The sequence below is a fragment of the Branchiostoma lanceolatum genome, chromosome 11 (genome assembly GCF_035083965.1).
Source record: "Branchiostoma lanceolatum isolate klBraLanc5 chromosome 11, klBraLanc5.hap2, whole genome shotgun sequence".
Taxonomy (NCBI): domain Eukaryota; kingdom Metazoa; phylum Chordata; class Leptocardii; order Amphioxiformes; family Branchiostomatidae; genus Branchiostoma; species Branchiostoma lanceolatum.
The window spans coordinates 6,042,295-6,061,620 of NC_089732.1; the positions used below are offsets into that span (position 1 = coordinate 6,042,295).

The following is a 19,326-nucleotide window of genomic DNA, read 5'->3' on the forward strand; positions in this document are numbered from 1 at the left end:
AACTATGCAAAGAAGCAGATGAGACAATAAATGGAAATTTTGTACCTTTTATTCATATATACAAGTACTGTGTTACTGATCTTTTCAACAGGTAGTTCTGTAAACATTTGTATGGTAAATTGTTCCACTGTACTTCAATTTATCATCCAACCACTATTGCATTTTACAATTACAGGACTCTATACTTAAAATACTGTGATAGGACAAAAAAAAAGTAATGGAATCATATGATCTTGATCCTTCACTGACTATAGGTTCCAGCATAGGGATACAACAGTATTTATACATAAACCACTTCAACTATATGGATATTATACATTACCCAAAAACGGTGGTAAAACAAATTCAAGGTCAATCTCTATTCACAACATTTTTAATTCTTCACGTTTTTAATTTTATAACACAACATCTGATCCTGATGCATTGATTGACTGTGTAGGAAATTATACTGTGTAGGAATTATACTTTTTATTTTGGAAAAGTAAATACACAAATGACAGTATACTATAGAATTATAGCCTGTTTCAAGAGGGACAAGTGAACGTTACTTTCAGACATACGCTATTCCAACTAAAGGAACTGGATTTCAATCATCCCAACAAAAATATTACTTCTGTAGTCTAAATGCACTAACAACAATCTTTACACATCTCTGATTCAATAGAGAAATCCTATGGCAGTAGGATGTTTCACTGGTCTTGTCTTCAAACGATTTCTCACTAAAAAAAGATAAGCTTGGTAAGACTTTGAAAGTCATCCTCATACATTCCGTCTAGTACACATCATTAACAATACTGCATACTAGCACCATGTTTCACCTAACTTGAATGATACTTGATGAAATTAAAGACACCCTGACTTGTTCCTTAGTCATATTGTTATGACGAAAAAGGGGAACAATTTGACAGTATCCTTTTCCCTCATTGTAGTAATACTTACAAGAATTCTTGTGCCACAAAAATGTCAAAGTAGAGTTGTCATTGCATTTTACTCCTCTTCTAGATTGATTTGGCCCAGCTTCCTAACTTAGTTCCTTATTGAGAAAGAGCACTATATCTCAGGAAAAAAACACAAGTGTGATAATCATATCTACAATTAGTTAAACATGTTGCCAACACTGATTTCCAATTATGCCCTGTAGAATTTGTATCAATTGAAGAATTTTGCACCAGTCCTCACCAAATATTTACCGCCACAAAGAAGGATATACTGTGTTTTGCACTGCCTGACTCATTATCACTGATTGCACTGATTGTAACATTAGATGAAACTGTGTACACACACATCATAGTTCGTCTTTGACCTTAAGTTCGACATTGATGTCCATCTCTTTGAGTCTCGCTTCTTCCTCCTCTGCATGTTTCCGAATGATTTTCTCGGGCGGTTGAGCCTTGTCAACAAGTAGGACGTCTACCGTACCGTGTTCTTTGATGGCGTCCATCAGAAGGTGGCCTTCCTTTTGGAACAAGAAGACGCTTGGGATGTACACGTCTTTCACACCGTCCCCGGACATGGCGAAGACCGGCGAGGTGTCGCTACTCGTGCCCTGGGTGTTGTCAATCACGATGGCGGCGGCAGCTCCTGCATCCTGGGCCCGGCGCGCCTTCTCGATGAACATGCAGCTGCCCCGCTCCATGAGGACGATCTTGTCGCGAACCAGAGCCGCGTTGGTCAGGTCCGTGCACCCTTTGATGGATTCTCCGATCACGACGGTGCCAGAAACACCCGGGGTGCCGACCAAATCTGGTCCGAACTGCGCCGGTCCCGCTGTCAGCACGATGCTGCCCAAGAATGGCGGCGATGTGAGCTGGACGACGCGTGGCTGTAGGTCGCTCTCCCCCTGCGTTTTTGACAACTCGATCATCTCCTGCATGAAACGCATGCCTTCCTCAGCGTCGTCCGGGGAAAAGGCCTGCGTGGACGTGTGGAGGAGCTGCACGCGGCCATCCTGCATCGTAACCAGTCGTATGCCCATCTTACGCAGGGCTTGGATGTGTTCCGGATTGTCCGCGATGAAGTCACGAGCCCGCAGAGCCGGCTTCCTGCTCTCTTGTATCTTCTCCCTCGGCCTTGCAGAGGTTGGTTGGGGGCATCGTTGCTCCACAAAGGCTTTTAGCGGATGTCGTATTGTCTTTGCGTACGTTTTGTGCCCGGGAAAGAGGTAGTTGACATTGGGACATGACTGTTGGTACTTGCGGTCGGATGCAGTGGGGAAAGTGGTGACTGTAACCGTTGGCGAGTCGGTCTGCGTACTGTTCACAAACGAGGTTGCAAGTCGGAGAGGAAGCAAGTGTGCTTCTGTCGTAAACACGTAATCGTCAAGATCCAACCACAGGTCTTCCTCTTCTGTGAACAGCAGGTACAGGTATTTAAAGGTTTCCGCAAGGAAATATGAATCCATTCTATCCTCATGACTTCCTGTCCTCACATCTTTCAAGCCTGCAAACCCACAGGGAACCCGAGCATGGCGCTGGATGTTATCCATGATGGTCCTACCCACCCCGAGGTAGTAAGGGTCATTTGTTGCCTTGTACAGGAAGTATGTGCTTTCTACGAGTTCTGGTCTGAGAGGATGTTGCGGCCAGTGTACTTTAAAGTCTGTGGTGAATGCTTCAGGTAGGAAACTGTGCCTCTGTAAGACTTGGTACAGCATCTCGTGCGTCTCGATGGCTGGTTTGATGTCACCAGTCAGGACTTGCAGGCCTGGCCAGAACGCTAAGAGGGAGTCCATGAAGTTCCGTGAGACGACGTTTGGCTTGTGCATGTGCACGTCCAGCAGCAATGGGCCTTGGCTAATGTATCGCATTACAGCAGCGTAGTGTGTGTTGAATCTCTCCAGGAATGACGCGTCCCCCAGTAGCATGTAGGCCTTGAACAGGTACTCATAGTAGGAGTCTATCCCCGCCCCCACCCCGGATTCCCGCCGGACCCAGTCTCCTGTGTGAATGTTGATAACGGTTCCTACCAGGTCACTGGACCGTTGTCGGCGCTCCCACAAGAACTGCATGGCCTTGCGGGCCTTCTCCTCAAATATAGGGTCGCCTGTCAAGCGAGAGAGCGCACCGAATTCGAGAATCATGGTGCCAGCACAAGCCGTGCAGGTGTCCGTCTCCGTACCCGTGCGAGAGCGCCCCTTGACGATCCCGTGGCGTAGGTTCACACGAGGGTACGGCATGCCCGTGGTGGTGTTGAAGGCAGGCAGCAGCCGATAGCCACACTCCTTCGCTAGTGTAAGCAGTTCGTCCCGATACCACTGCATACGCTCACCTTGGTCCCTGAGAAGACTTGCCACAACGTGCCCTCCTAGAAGCCCCCCTAGCACTCGAATATTGGTCTCAAACACCGACACAACGACGTCGTTATCCAAGCTGACTTGTAGAATTATCATCTTAACGGCGTCTTCAAACTTATCTAAATGTCCTAGAACGGCGAGTGTGTCCAGTGTGTCTATAAGGGTCAAAGAGTAACCCCCTAAAATGTCGTCCACGTCGCCTCGGCTTGGGTCGACCCCGCGCACCCGTCCCTTGCAGCTGAGCGGCATCAGCTCGTCGGCAGGGTAAGCGTACGTCAGGTAGGAACTGTAGGCATGGTCGAACATTTCTAAAACTTGTTTCTTGGCCTCTAGTTTCTCTTTGGAAGTCATGACTTGCACACCGGCCGCTTTGTCCACTTGAACGACAGCAAGTAGGAAAATGACGCACACAAAGACGCCGAGTTCCATCCCCGGCGCCGCCCATCCTGTCGTTCCACCGCACATCGTCCACTAAGGAAGATCAAGAAAGATTTAGTTTGCCTCTAGTTACGACATCGTGGCTAGAAAGTCCTTGGTTTTGCCATTTTCCTTAAAAATTGAAGACAGTTCCGGTTCCACGTAGTAGACCCGACCAACGCCATATTGATTTTGTTTACGTCACGGCTGCCCCACTTGCGATAATGGCAGCATGGAATCGTACAATTAACTTATATATATAAATCGCTCGAACTAAAATGTTTCCGGATAAATGATATTCAAAAACGCAAAATATCACCTCAAATAAATAATTTCGTTTTTAACTGCCCTACAACTGTTTGTGTTTTAAAGCGTTTTCTACATTTCAAGAAAATTTCTTGCCAGCTTCGTTTGTTTGCTGTCATTGCATCTCTCTGTCTTTTTAGGAATATTTTATTATTCTTGTAGGGGGAACTTTTGTATAAAGTGCATCATAACGACCGGTCATTAACATTAAGGCATATTTCACATGATATAAAGATATTTGTTATAATTTTTACAATGGACAGTCTAATACAAAATGGCTTACAATATTTTTTGATGTTGAAAATGTAACTTATTTCTATATTTCCTCCTCCACACCTGACCAAGTGTTCTAGTCCATACAAGATGGCTGTCAACATGAGGCAAAGAGGACCGGCAAATGCCGGCTCTCATTCCAACTCTTATACATCCCTGCAGAACAACGGAGGCATCGATCCAAAATATCACGGAGCTTCGGAAACAAAAGCTACGTTAGGCGAAAAGGTTTATGTGGTCATCGCTGTGTTCATCACTGCAATTTTGCTCATCGTGTTTCTCGCGGCCAAGCAGCTGCCACCTGCTCGGACCGATGCCGGGACTCCCCTGACCGAGTTCTCGGAGGAGAGGGCCCGGAGACACCTGGACGCGATCACCGAGTTTGGGCCGAGGGTCGCCGGCACCTACCAGAACGAAGTCCAGACGGTGGAGTACCTACTCGGAGAGATCGAGAAAATTCAGCGAGCGGTGAAGTCCAGTCACAGGATAGAAGTGGATGTACAAAGGCCAACAGGTATAACGTTAGGTATTTCAAGGCTGGGAAAAATTTATTGGGAGGTCGATCTGTCGATTAAGTAATTGTGTACGGCTTGGATCTGGGACATGTTTTTTTGATGTGACCCTGTTTTCACTGTATTGTTGTAGTGTGCAGCAAACACGACTGTCACAAATTATGCTGTGGTTCACCGTGATGTTGTCAAATATTCATTTGAAAGCATTATACTGAGGGTGCATCGAGGTCATTATATAAGATATCCTTGGCCTGGTCCTTGGGGTGCATTGACGACTTCATCTGATAGCCCATTCCTCTAGGGATTGTACTGTTGCTAAACAACCACAGAACACTGGATTATCCACTAAATCCATTGTGACAATCAGTTGAAGAAGAGACAGGCAAGGAGCAGTCTAAACTGGAAGAACATCCTACCTGACCATACTTTAAAAGTCTACTCCAACGGGCCCAATCTCTGACGGCAAGCAAATTAGCAACTCTGGAAGCCCCAAACTTGAATCCACAACAGGTCCTGAAAGTTGAAAAAAACGGCACAAGTCAACCTGGGCTGTCTCCAGGACCCGTCCTTCTGTCCCAGGACGGAAATTTGCTTCTTGGGACAGAAAAAAAGTCAACCCTTTCCGTCCCAAAAACTCAATTTCATGAGATAAAACTGATGAAAATTTATATTTTGAGCTTAAAATGACAGAATGATTGAGATTTGTACAGCACGGAAACTGAGTACACATTCAGGGGACAACTTGTTGAAAATGTTTATGGTGTTAGATTTACCGCCCGTGTCACGATGGCCGATATTTTGGCTGATATATTGGGCATTTGCTAAAAAGCCTTTTTTTGCTGGGCATTCGCTAAAAAGCCAGGTAAGAATCTTCAAGTTCGCTTTATTTAACTTCGGATCGATGGATTGACTTGAAACTCAGGATTGATTAATGGGAGCACAACCTGAAAATATTCCGAGCAAAAAAAAATTAGATTTGTGCAGCGCGGACTTCGCCAGAGTGGGCGTTTGTGGGCATTCGCTAAAAAGCCTGTCCCAGGAAGGAGGAGGTCCCAGCCCTCCTGCGTGCACAATCCCACCTACTAGTATTCTCCGAGCAGAGGTTTCGGTCGGGGTGCTATATGCGCCACGATTTAAACATCTGCCTCCCCTCATTGAAATTGCGGCCACTCCTAGCCCCCTGACCAAAACCTCTGCTTGGAGAATAGATCCCACCATGGTTCATGCAATGCAATGCCAGTTATTTTCTGCATTCTAGGGCATTTTGATTTGATCCTCAATACAGTTTCGGTGTGATTTAGAGTCATCAGTATTCCTTAAGTTGGCATACAACAGATACTGGCCTTCCTAGATTTAAGGTAAAGCATTGTCAGCCTTCCTGAATTTAATGCAGACCGTCATATAATGCATAAAAATGTTGAAATTCTCTGATGCCAATGACTAGTCTAAAGTCCAATAAGATCATATATCCAGTGTACCTTTGCTCCTCTTTCTATGTATTTAGGAGATAAAAAGGAGGAGGAGCAAAGGTTTTATAACCTACTTGATTATATCTATTGGTATCATGGACATCACAGGATTTCTACATTTTCATGCATTTTACTATCTTACTCTATGGTAAGGGCATTATGAAGAGGGACTAAATACTTCAACATGTTACTGTTATAGCCTGACGAAACGCGCTTTTAGTGGCCAGCCGGTCCTGTGACCGCCATCCCCCTGGGGTGGGGGTCAGTAACCTCCGGCCGAGAGCTTGTGTAAACACAGGCTAGTAACTGTTATATATCTTCTGAATCTGTGAAGAATTTCATCAGCCTTGTAGATTATTGGACAGTCTATTCTGGGATTGGGTGGAATCGGAAAAATTTTGGACTTGGGTAATTTTGAAATCGTCCATTTTCTCATAACAGTCCATTTTGGGGTTAAAGTCCAGAGTGAAATATGCTGCCTTTTGCTTGCAAATGTTGCCTCTCTGTAGATCCTTTTTACCATTTACTGTTTTTAGCAGGTTACTTTACCTTATTCTTGTATGGGATGGAATTGGGAAAAGTCTATTTTGGACTGGGGTGATTTTTTTAAAATACTAATACAGTAATAGTCCATTTTGTGTGAAAGTAACTTGGAATGAAATACTAGTACCCTCTTTTGCTTGCAAATGTTGCCTCCCTATAAGATAGTTGATAGTTTTTTTTGTCATTTGTTGTCTGTTGCAGGTTACTTTACTTTGGACTTCCTGTCTTCATTCACTCACTACTATGACAATATCACCAACATCGTGGTGCGTTTGTCGCCCAAGAAGCCGACTCGACACAGTCTGATGATCAACGCTCACTTTGACTCTACCATGGGAGGGCCAGGTAAAAAGAAAATAGAAATAGATTCATAAATGTTATAGCAGCCCGTTTTATCCAAAATCCTAAATGTTTTAATGATAGAGTAGGTTACTGTATTCTATATAAATGCAAGGAGTTTTCTTTTTAAATATGTCTTGTATTAAGTTAGGAGCAAGTATGTTTAGACCACTTCCAAATCTAGTATAAAATTCTGATTGCAAATTTTTTTTCTCATTTGCCACAGGTGCCAGTGACGATGCAGCTAGTTGTGCGTCCATGTTGGAAGTTTTGCGTGTGCTGTCACAGACTGACGCCCCTCTCAAAAACTCCATCATCTTTGTCTTAAACGGAGCAGAGGAAAATATCCTACAGGTACGAAAACATCAATACAAGTGAATACAAATTTGGTACATGTACTTGAATATGTCCCTGTAGCTCAACTGGTAGCAGCTTCAAAGTTGAGCTCCTGGTTCCATTTAGTTGGTAACAGGGAGACCCCTGTTCAATCCTGGGGGGAAGGCATCTCAGTTGGAGCTGCAACCATCTTTTGGAAGGGACAGAAAATGGGGGTTTGTGTTCAAGGAGATACCTCTAGCACGTTAAAGAGGATGGGCATGCAACCCCTCCCTGTAAAAATATACTCTGCTACAGAAACAACTAGGAAACTTGCTGACCTATGACATGTGTCACTAGGCACTACAAAGGTACTGAACAAACTGGAAAACACCCGTGGCAGGGTGAATGTTAGCTATGTTTTTGATGCCCTGTTCATCCGCAGGCGAGTCATGGTTTCATTACCCAGCATCCCTGGGCAGGGGACATCCGCGCTTTCGTCAACCTTGAGTCTGCCGGCGCCGGTGGACGGGAAGTCGTGTTCCAAACAGGTGTCCTTGTGCTTACATTTATTTAAGGCCACAGCAAGTAAATTTCATGGATGACTTCCTCTGCAGACTCCAAATTTAGTGCGCGCTGCACTGTGTCTTTCTGAAAGTTGGTGACGAGGAGCAAGTTACTATATATAGCTTGCATACACAATGATTTGCACAGCACATTTGTACGGATTTTTCACCATTGCTTCATGTGCAAATGCCTTTTTACGGCATTTAGAACATGTTTGCGTTGCTACTGACAGACGTTTGCGACAATATTGTCCCATTTTTGGTACATTGACCATTGCAGAAGGGTAAAAAAATTATTGCTTTTTATTTCAAAATCAGGCGAAAATCAATGTGCACTGATGTCAGCCAAAAAATTTGCTTGCTGTGGCCTAAAGTTGACTCATATGAAGTAAGTAAAGAGCTTACCACCTACAATGCAGAATTTTGGCCTCTTCAGCATGATAAATTGGTAACATGTCACTGTCATTTAATCTTCCTAAGTCTGCTGACCTACTTAATGTCCCATCTATGAGAGTAATTCATATTTTAAAGATTTTGCATGACCCACTTCTAGTTATTATTGGGAATTTGGAGGCTGGAATTGCACAGGTATATCATGATACATGTACATGTCTCTAAGGTCTAACGCCTATTGTTAGTTCCAAACTCATAATACTGCTAACAGTTTCTCTATAACAGCTGCTAGGGTGGAGTGAGGTGTGGAACCGGTTGAATTGAGAGCATCATTAGAATTCTGAATGTGTGATGTGTAAATTCAATTTTAAGGTTTCAGACTAATTTTCCTCAGTCTAAGAGAAATGAAACTTGGTATTGGGTATCATAAACAGTTATTAGTTTTTTGCCTAGTATTTCATGGAACATTAGTCTACAAGAATCTTTGATGAATTCACAGGATATTTAAAACCCTGATGACAGCCCTGAATTCAACTAGCTCCACTATTACACCTTACCCTGCTCTAGTAGCTGGAAACAAGAAACTGTTGGAGCTCAGAAAGGAAATTAGATATGCTACCTGTAGAGACATATACTTACCGGTATATGCGCAATTACAGCCTCCTACAATAACCCAAACAGAGTCATGCAAAATCATTGCCCTCACACATGAAGTTAACTTAAGGTCTGGTTACAGCTTGAATCCTCAACATAATTCATGGATATGAATAAAAATTCAACCACTGTTCCTTTGAACTTAGCTTAGGTCAAACTGCTTCAATTGTAACACATTAAATCATCTAGATTTACAAAAACAAAATCTCCTTACCATAGGTAACAATGTTTTATACGTAGGATATAGTACATGTACAGTATGATGACCCTCAATTGCAACTGTGTATATTTCTACCCAAAGGTCCTGACCACCCTTGGTTGGTTCGAGCTTACGCGGAGGCAGCGAAATATCCGTTTGCGTCCGTAACCGCCCAGGAGCTGTTCCAGAGCAACGTCATTCCGTCTGACACCGACTTTCGCATCTACCGTGACTATGGCAACCTACCAGGTCTGTGTTACTAGACTCTGGAAACTTGATTTCAGTCGATCATATCTCAGTGCATACTTTATCCAAATACTGTGTTATATACCATGGGAAAGCTTGTTTATTGCACTTTACAACAACATTCTGTTTGTTATGATAATTGTACATTCTTGGGTTGAGAACTTGAGATCCACTGGGGCTACTTATGTGAGAAGGTCATGAGAATTTCCCTAGATCACATGTCCATTGATTTTTAGTGATTAGGGTTATGTGTTTAGTATCATTGGAAACTTTTATTTTCCTTGAGAATAATACCTCATTTGTTATGATCACGATTTTGTTCAACAAGCACCAAGACTGATTTTTTTGGCAGGTTGCCGCCCAAAACTGTGTGTGTTGGTTGGTTGGTGAATTCTGGCACTGGGAGCGATACCCCGGAAGATTCGCAGACAAAACCCGAAAACAACCTCTTAGGGTTGAATTTTATACAAACACCCTAATTTTACTCCTGGCACAGAAAGGCTGCTAAAAAAAACTTACCGACCAAAATGCAAAATAATCTGGGACTACCACGGACCCCAGTCGCTGAAGAACTGTGGTGTGCAGCATTAACTTACACAGCTCCTACTACCTATTTCAATTGTCAAACAGGTATTGACATCGCCTACATGGACAATGGATATGTCTACCACCTGAAGCACGACTCACCTGACCAGATCCCACCTGGCTCCATGCAGAGAGCAGGTAAAGTTAGCCTTCAGGTTTTCCTTTCTTCAGCTAACAGTGATAATGAATCTATTTGTAGTTGATACATTATTTTAAGGATTTATTGATGATAGCCATTTATTACTTCTTTCAATTTGATTAAAACATAGTGTGTTTTCCTTTGTCCATATTACATGTACTAGGTATTCATGACATAGATCATTATTTTGTGTTCATTCAAGTGGTATAGTCATACTTACAATATTATGTGTTATTAGTACCATCCTACATACTAACCGCTGGCTCAATCGTTTTGTTTATCAACCATGATTTAACCTCGGATTATCCTCTGTAGTAACCTATGGCTCAATCTTTTCCCTTGCTAACCACAAATTAAGCACAGATTAACTATGGTTTTCTGTTGTTCTTTTTCCAGGTGAAAACCTGTTGTCCATTGTTCAGCATCTGGTCGATTCTCCCTACCTGGCATACCCAGGGGAGTATCGCCATGGCAAAACCGTGTTCTTTGACGTGGTTGGTCAGTTCATGGTGGTGTACCCACATAATGTTGCCATCATCATCAACTCCCTGGCTGTGCTTTTTACGCTCTTCTATTTTGGGTACAAGCTCAAGCCAAGTAGGACTGGAGGTATATTCTCTTTTTTTTTACTTTACATTAGATGGTGGATAATGTATATTGTAATGACTTTCTATTCCATTTATTGTAGGTCATGTTTACGTTGTATGTTCGTCTGTACTTTTGTGGGCCAGCGGTTACCAGCGAGAGTTGCCTTGGCTGACCCAGTGTAGAGAATGAATTGTTTCATTCTCAACAAATACAAAGGTTGTTTTGTTGCTATGGTCCAAATACCTTTGAGCTTAGTTTAACAGTTGAAGAGATAGTAACTTAGGTTTTGTTGATATTATCATTTGTGTTTATGACAACGTTTGTATTTTAAGTAGCTGTGTGAGAGTTTCAAAGCATCCTATCTAGTTTTTGCTACAGTAAGATGATAAGATCAGAACTGCATGTAATGTTCATAAAAATGTCAGTCTCTGAGGCTCATACATATGTCACATAGTAATACAATGTCCCCTAAACAAGTAGCTTTGCAATCTTCCTAAAAATATTGTATGGAGCCAAGGAAATGATATTGTTGAATGACCTTGCAGGATCCTCAGGGTTGCTGTATCTGAGACAGCTATTCTGTGCTGTCCTGGTGCTGATCTTGGGTTGGATCTCAGCTGTTCTCACAGTGATAGCTGTCGCCCTCTTCATGACAAGGCAAGACTGTTGTATTGGAGTTGATTTTAAAACAAACTGAGTTTTAACCTTTGGCACACTGAAGTAGCCATTTGGCACCCCATTCTGCATTGGTTACAGAGTTAGGCAGCAGGGAAAAGGTTAAAACAGGATAGCCCTTAGAGATATAAAACTGGATCTGTAATATTTGATAGTGGATAACTAGGTGTCTTGATCAGAAATTTGTGTGTGAAATGAACTTGACTTTGTATTTCTTTGTTTTTAGGCTGGAGCGACACATGACGTGGTACACGCACACAGAGCTCATCGTAGGGCTGTACGTGTGTCCAGCTGTCCTGGTACAAGTGCTTCTGCACAGGGCAGCCAAAAAATACTTTTACAAGGCAATTATGTCTGTTCATTGACCATTTTACCAGTGCATTTTGGATTCAAACCCTGCTGGGTCCTACCAAAGACAATAGTAGTAGCAGCCCACTGTGTTCTGCTGCCGCAGTGGTCTGCACACCCTGCAGCTGCAATCAGTCCTTCTTCAACTCTCTCCACTGCTGCAAGCTCCCTTAGCTCTAGTAGTTTTCTTTCTGACAGCAATGGTCGCAGTCCTCTTTCTTTCAGATCTGCCCTCAGTAGACTCTGTAAGAAGACATTGAAAATGAAAAATACTGCTTTCTCTGCTTAGCACTCAGCACTTACGGGAAAGAGTGTCATAGTTGAATGTACACCATTACCAGTGGACTAGCCCCTTGCTGTAGTGCTTTCACCACTGTGTGATGCAAGAGCTATAGAAACAGTGTGGCTTGCTTACGTCATGTGCAAAGTAATGTAAGCTATGTATCTGTCCTTTTTTTGTGAAACATTATTCAGTGTGTAATTTTTTTCTGCTGTCAGAATATAAAAGACTGCTGGGTGCTGGAGGAGCTGGTGTTTGACTCGGTGCTGCTGTTCTGGGTCAGTCTGCTGGGGATCCTGACGTACCGCGGCGTCTGCTCCGCCTACTACACCCTGCTGTGGCTGGTCTGTCCACTGCTGGTCAGGGTCACGCTCATGAGGCCCGCCCTGAAGCAGCGAGGAAACCCCAAAGGTTTGTCGCATTTATAGTCTTGCAATGTATATAGAAAGCAGCTGGTGCAATGGCCAAGGATGTAGAGTGTTTGCCTTGAATTCGAAAGGTTGTGGGTTCAAACTTCCTGCAAGTTTAGATGACATTTATCAGTGTGGTTCAAGCGCCACTTACTGACCGGTCTAACTTGTCCGGACCTTTTAGCCTAGTGGTAAGTGCATTGGGTTTGTGCACTGGTGCCCGGGTTCGTTCCCGGGAGCCAGGAGACTGTACTACTCGCCTCATGCGCTTCAGTGTAAGTCAGGCGCTTGAACCAAACTGTTACAGATAAACTAATTATGATTGACAAGTGAAACTGAGTGTCACAATCAAACTCCTCCCACGGAGCCAGGAGACTGTACCACTCGCCTCTTGCGTTTCAGTGTAAGTGGTGCTTGAACCACACTGTTACAGATAAACTAATCATGATTGACAAGTGAAACTGAGGGTCACGATCAGATAAACTATTACTGGCGCATCCCCTTCTTGTATAACAGCAACGAAAGGGTATGTCACCCCGTAAAAAGTGTGGTATAACCCCGTCGTAGCGAAAGCACGTCGACTGATGATGACGACTGTTACAGATGAACTAATTATGATTGACAAGTGAAACTCCTCCCACCCCACAGACCGTGACTCCTTCGTGCTGTACCACCTCCTGGGCCTGTTCGTTCCCATGGTGATGACCGTGTACAGTGTTTGGCACGTCTTCGTCCTCTTCATTCCCATAATGGGTCGCGCGGGTTCGGAAGTCGCGCCAGACTTTGTCGTGGCCAGCCTAGCTGTGCTCTCTACGATTGTGCTGTCCTGTTATCTAGTAAGTCTACTATTTACTCCTTAGCTAGTTTTGATGCAACTGTCCAAGAGATTGTATAAATGATATGGAGCAATTTATCAAATTACAGTAAATAGTTTCAGTCACTGATGCCTGCGAACGATGGAGTTTCTTTCAAACTTGCTTGTGGTGTCAAGCTTTCTTTCCTTCAGCCCATGGTAGACGCTATGACAGATGCTAAATTAATACCTTTTGTATTTTACCTTTTGTACAAAATTTTGTTTAACATTGACAAAGAGCTACTATTCCCCTGTACTCAATACCACGAAGGACATTGTGTTCCACAGGGAATTTGCAACAGTTATACAGAAGACATTCTGTCGCAAAGATTTTAATGGAAGTCTTAATTTTCTTCTTTTTTTACAGCTGAGTATAGTTTACATCAGTAAGTCCGTGAAGAGGTTGACCTTCGGCCTGGGAGCAGCCATTTTGGTGACCTTTGCCCTGGCCTTCAGCAGTTATGGGTTTCCTTATTCTGGTAACAAAGACAATCCTACACCAAAACGGCTCATATTGCAGGTATGGTGCCTTGTTTTCTTTAGCAAGGTAGTGTATGAATGAAACCTGTACCATAATTTGTGGTCCCCTAGCCTATCCCCTGCCACTGCTTGCACATTCAGCCTAATTTTGGGTACTGTTGATCAGTACAATAGGAAAGTAACTGTTTTAAGAACAAAATTAGAATGTCAATTGTAATAGAACTGATCTAGTCCTACTTCCATTTACACATCTGACTTTTGATACCTCAAATTGGGGACAACCCTATGTTCCAGCGCCTCTATTTTCTGACACCCCTTCGTTCTGATACCCCTATATTTGGGTTAGGGTCAGAACATATACATGTAGGGATGTCAGAAGATAGGGCTAAGTGCCCCAATTTCAAGTATTAAAAGTCAGATATGTACATGGAAGGAGGACTTGGGGTGTAGGTGTAACCTTTTCAAATTCGTAGCACGTTTTAATTTTCTAATTAAGAGCGCTTGTTTTGGACCCATCATAATTCTAGATGAACTTTATATACAGAACAATATCTGTAATGCTTTGCAAGGCGTGTTTTAGCAATTGCAACACATGTCCAACATGTCATTTTTACCATCTGCAGCACTACTGTAGGACGACCCACAGTATTACGGGAGAGGTCACCCGCCATGACTGCTGGGTGGGCCTCATCAGTATGGACTACACAGGGCTGTTGTACCTGACTCCCGAGGTCCCCGAGTTTAAACAGGCCGTGAGGTTTCCATGCGAAGGGCCGTACTGTGGGGTGCCATACTTCTTCCCAGTCATGTCCTTTCTCAAGTACGAGATTACTTCCTCTGTTGTAGAATTCCTCTTCTTCTGTCATCCTCAATAGACCAATCCCATAGCCCCACCAGCCTCCATCAAAACGCAGAAATGCAAAACAAAAACATTACAATATTTGACAGACATGCAGCAGCTCTCCCATTGGTTACACTGCTAACATTTTCACACATGCCATTGACATGATTCCTGTTTTTGACAGTTGTTATGAATTTGTTCTTGTTGTCATAGATATGATTAAAGTTTTTGTTGCTGTTTCGTTGTTCTTCTACAGGGCTATATATCACATCCCAGCCAATGAGCTCCCTGCGCTGGAGAACCCGGGTACCATGAAGCTCATCTCCCGGGAAACGCACAACGGTCGGACCAGACTTCAGTTTGAACTCATAGGTTTGTTCTTCAACTTTCCAGTCTGATTTTTAAATCAGCAGTTCTCAGAAGATAATCAGATGCTGCCTTCATTTCTTCCTTCACTCTCCTGTCAACTTAAAACGTATATATATTTCTTGGACAAAACGTAATACTTTTTGATCATAGCCTTTTGTATTACATATTCTGTGCAAAATGTTTTTTGACACTTTCATCAACATCTGGTCGTGAAAGTGACAGTTGAATCAGAAAACTGAATATTAGAAGTATGTGGGAACAGAACTAGTAATACGGTAAATAGTAGTCCATCCATATATGCAAATTTAAGGTAAAGTACCTTGCATTGACGAGAAGTCCCTAATCAAAGAATTACCTCATCTTTAACCATACCCCTGCTGTCTAATCCCGTAACCAAAACAACTTCGCTCCCAAAAGATTCCCTCAGCAGGAATATGGTTAAAGCTGCATGACACATTTGTACATGTTCTCTACAGGTCCAGGTCATATGACGCTGTACATCTCACCCAAACCCAACGTGTACATGGTGGGCTGGTCGTTGGGAGAGGTGCCTCCCCCCACAGTTGTACTGAACGGGAGGCAACACTACTTCGTGCTGTATGGCAGGGGGTACTCAGCACCCCCCTGGCAGATGTACCTGGAGTTTACGGTAAGACTACCTCAGAACAGACCGTTGTAAGGTTAGGAATTCATTGAAATGTACTGAAAAAGGTGCAGAAGTATATCAGTGTTTAAATGGTTTTGCGATCATTTACATGCTATTCAGTGTTGAAAATAGTGGATTGTACATGAATTATACTTAAGGTGCAAATGAATATTAATGATAGAAGTTTTGTGTTGGGTTGTGTTACGTTAGATTTTATCCAGTTGCTTGAGTAACTATTTTTTACTTGTGTTACGTTAGCTTTCACAATTCTACCAGGTACCTTAAGACCGACATGTTAAAAAATTGTGAATTTAAAAAGATCAACTATGGCAATGCAGCATCAGTAATCACTGAGATATCCAGGTGTTCAAGACATTCTTGAGAGGGCCTTGATACTGTTTTTGATGTGATGGTCTGAGGGTAGCCTGTGTTTTACAAATCTCTTGCTCGCTGGGGTTAATGACAACCTCCTCCTAGGGGGCAGTAACCACGGGCCGGCCGCTAGGAGCGCGAATTTGTCGGGCTAGGTCTTTGGATATCCGGAGAAGTATGAGCATTGATGTATTCCAAAGACAGTCTCCACTTCTGAAGAAAGAACATCCATAATCTCAATATTTTAAACTTTTTTTTCCGTTGTTGTTCAGGACAGCGTCAGTGACAATCTTTCCTATGTTTTTCAGACGGCGATGAAAGATCCGGAAGCACTCGTAGAGATAGCCATGTCCACCCACCATTTTGATGACCTTGGCGTGAACACAGATGAACTTGAACGCCTGCACAACAGTATGCCTGAATGGGTCCACACCAAAGGGTGGGCCTCAAACTACAATCAGTGGACCTATTGAGAAGAAAGTGTGCTTTTTTCATATGTTTTTTTTTTACTTGAGATACTTGATGGATTTTTAATACATTTTCCTCAGAAAAGAACCAATCCAAGATGTATGTAATGGTTTAAGCTACTTTTTATGACCTACAATGTGAAAATGTTCAATTTTTCCCAAATTGCCCGATCAGCTCATCAAAGTCAATGACTTTTTTGATAGACTTACTAATTCACACTTTTCTACAAACTGCAACGTAGATGACGTATTGTGTAGAGATACACAACTTTTTACAACAGTTATTAACTCTCTCCTTGCTAAAATCCCATCTATGCACCCAAGTTTGTATGAAATATGGTAGAAACTAGTAGGGAGAATGTTAAGGACCACTAGGTCAAAATTTATACAATTTTTTCTTACATTGGATTACTGAAATCTTGAAAGTTCGAATCAAATTTAAAAGATTCAATTCAATTGACAATTGAAGAGAAATGTGCAATAGCAACCTTTTACAAAAGAAACATGTTGGAAATACGAGTTGTTGATATTAGAGATTTGTACTTTTACTTTGTGATGAATTTCCATCTAAACATTTGAGCAGTATTGGATGATCGTGTTGCTGATGATGCTATTAACCTTCTTCCTGCTGCCTAACCTGTAACAAATACGAATCTGGTGCCATAAGGCTACCTTGGCAGGATGAGGGGTAAATGTTGCACGTTAAGAAGCACAGCTGTTAGTAAACCTTAAATGATGGTTGAAAAGTTTCAGATCTCAGGAGATGTATTAATATTAGTATGTAAACCTGCATTTTGCAGACAGGCATTATGAAAATGTTCCTCATTTTTCCAGCTTACTGCTTCTCATTTGTAGTGGTAGGTTTTTGCTGTGGCAGTGCCACAAATGATATGAAACGTATGGTAAGTGGAGGTCATTTAGTAAATGATCTTAGAAAAGATGTGTTAGAGTTTACTCCTCTGATCGCATCCCTGCAAACTAGTTTGTCACCTATCTCCATTTGGATATTTCCTCTTTACGTCATTGATTATTTCAGGTGTTGAATACTTCCTGGAAGCGGTGTAATGGATCAAACTTCCAAATGTCTATTCAAACCCTGTTACTATGCCGTTACAGAGGACCATGTGACACAAACCAATAAGACTTCTCAGTCACTTATATTTTAGGCGACTACTGTAAATGCAGAAATATTCACGGTGGTTTTATGTTTGCAGTTTTCGCGGTGAACTCTTCAGCGCAAACTTAAAACCACAGCAAACTTTATGCCTACATGACTGTAGTGCAACTATTGTTTCAAACGCGAACTTAAAACCACCACGAACACTCACACATTTTCTCAATCAATCAATCAATCATTTGCGTGCATCAGGAATTGATGCATAGCGGCTAGAGGCATGCGTAGAAATAAAAAACATGCGAACTTAAATGCATTTACAGTATTTGAATGCCAATCTTTCATCTAGTAATGGGTGCCAGACTTTTGGGCAAGGTCAATGATCAGAAGAGCAAATCGTAGCTAGAATAGGATGGTTATACAAGCTTAGATTTTCTTCATTCAGTGGTGCCTAATACCAGCTGTATGTATACTATACAATGCTTCATGCCAAATAAACTCAACACAAGAAGTTAGGAAACTTGATTTTGGTTGATTGGTCAAATTTTAGCTTCCAAACTTTTTGTGCTGAGTGTAAATGCAATCACTCACTCCCATTCATACATGTAACGTTATACATGTTTGTATATCAGTGGTGCTAAGAGAAAACTTTGCAACCTAACGCTTTATCTACCTCTGCAACCTTTTATACTTCCGAAAATGGAATGATAATTGAAAAGTATTACCAGGATGAGAATGTTACTTTCTGGCATAGCTAGGAGCACAAGAAGAAAAATTACACATCCTGTTGACCTCAAAAAAACATTGCTCATCATTGCAACACCCTGTCAGTACCTTTGTAGTCTTTTAGAATTTGTACAAATTTTGTCATGATAAGAAATGTGTTTATAATTGATAAGAGAAGAATCATTTTTTGTAAGAGAAATTGCTAATTACGTACGGAAATTCCCTGTTGTTGGGGCGCAGTATTAAAAAGTGAATGTTACAGTTGTATATGTAAATATGCTGTTTGAAGGTGGCATTTTGATACTTCTTGAGTTACAGGTGTTATAGATGTATACACTTGTTTGAAAATCCTATTTGTGGTTTATGAATGTAATGTTGGTTACCAGTATTAGATTTTATAATATTTGTATGCTCTATCATAATAATGTTAACGTTACATTTCATGAAATTTATGCTGTGGTTTTGAAAAAAATATGGTTGTACAGCATACAATTTAAAGTATGAGTTTGACAGATCTGTAAAACAGGTTATTTTTGCAGTGCATCTCCACTGCAATATCATGATGCCACAAATTTTTTTTTGTGCACAACTGTTTTTTTGCACAAATGTGTTTTTGTGCACAAATGTGTTTTTGTGCACGAATGTGTTTTTATCTTCAACGGCAAACTTGAAACACAGCAAAAACATCCTTTCCACTCCTACAGCAAAATTGAAATTCCTGTGAAAATAAGTGAATTTGAATGAGATCAAGAACAAATACATGAAACTCTGTTGTAGTCTGTATAAAAAAAGGAGACCGGCATTGCTGTGCCATGGGAACATAGATGGTTTAAAATATCTGTTGCAAATAAATACAAAGATTTTCACTCTGTACAAGATGTGTGTTTTGATTTCTTAATAACAGAATGG

General features: G+C 41.9%; 2 protein-coding genes across 2 annotated transcripts; one reads left to right on the top strand and one right to left on the bottom strand.

Moving 5' to 3' along the window:
* Window positions 1–33: 33 nt before the first annotated feature.
* Window positions 34–3,928, bottom strand: LOC136444346 (ER degradation-enhancing alpha-mannosidase-like protein 3). The gene has a single exon (XM_066441856.1). It carries the CDS (start codon window positions 3,755–3,757, stop codon window positions 1,286–1,288), a length of 2,472 nt encoding a protein of 823 aa, XP_066297953.1. The 5' UTR covers window positions 3,758–3,928; the 3' UTR covers window positions 34–1,285.
* A 423-nt stretch (window positions 3,929–4,351) lies between these two features.
* On the top strand, window positions 4,352–19,293 carry LOC136444345 (endoplasmic reticulum metallopeptidase 1-like). The gene is made up of 16 exons (XM_066441855.1): window positions 4,352–4,802; window positions 7,014–7,157; window positions 7,378–7,505; window positions 7,912–8,017; window positions 9,381–9,527; window positions 10,155–10,247; window positions 10,645–10,857; window positions 11,382–11,493; window positions 11,738–11,855; window positions 12,358–12,550; window positions 13,198–13,385; window positions 13,770–13,922; window positions 14,506–14,702; window positions 14,980–15,095; window positions 15,569–15,741; window positions 16,419–19,293. The coding sequence occupies exons 1-16, from the start codon at window positions 4,379–4,381 to the stop codon at window positions 16,581–16,583; spliced, it is 2,670 nt and encodes an 889-aa protein (XP_066297952.1). The 5' UTR covers window positions 4,352–4,378; the 3' UTR covers window positions 16,584–19,293.
* Window positions 19,294–19,326: the final 33 nt, after the last annotated feature.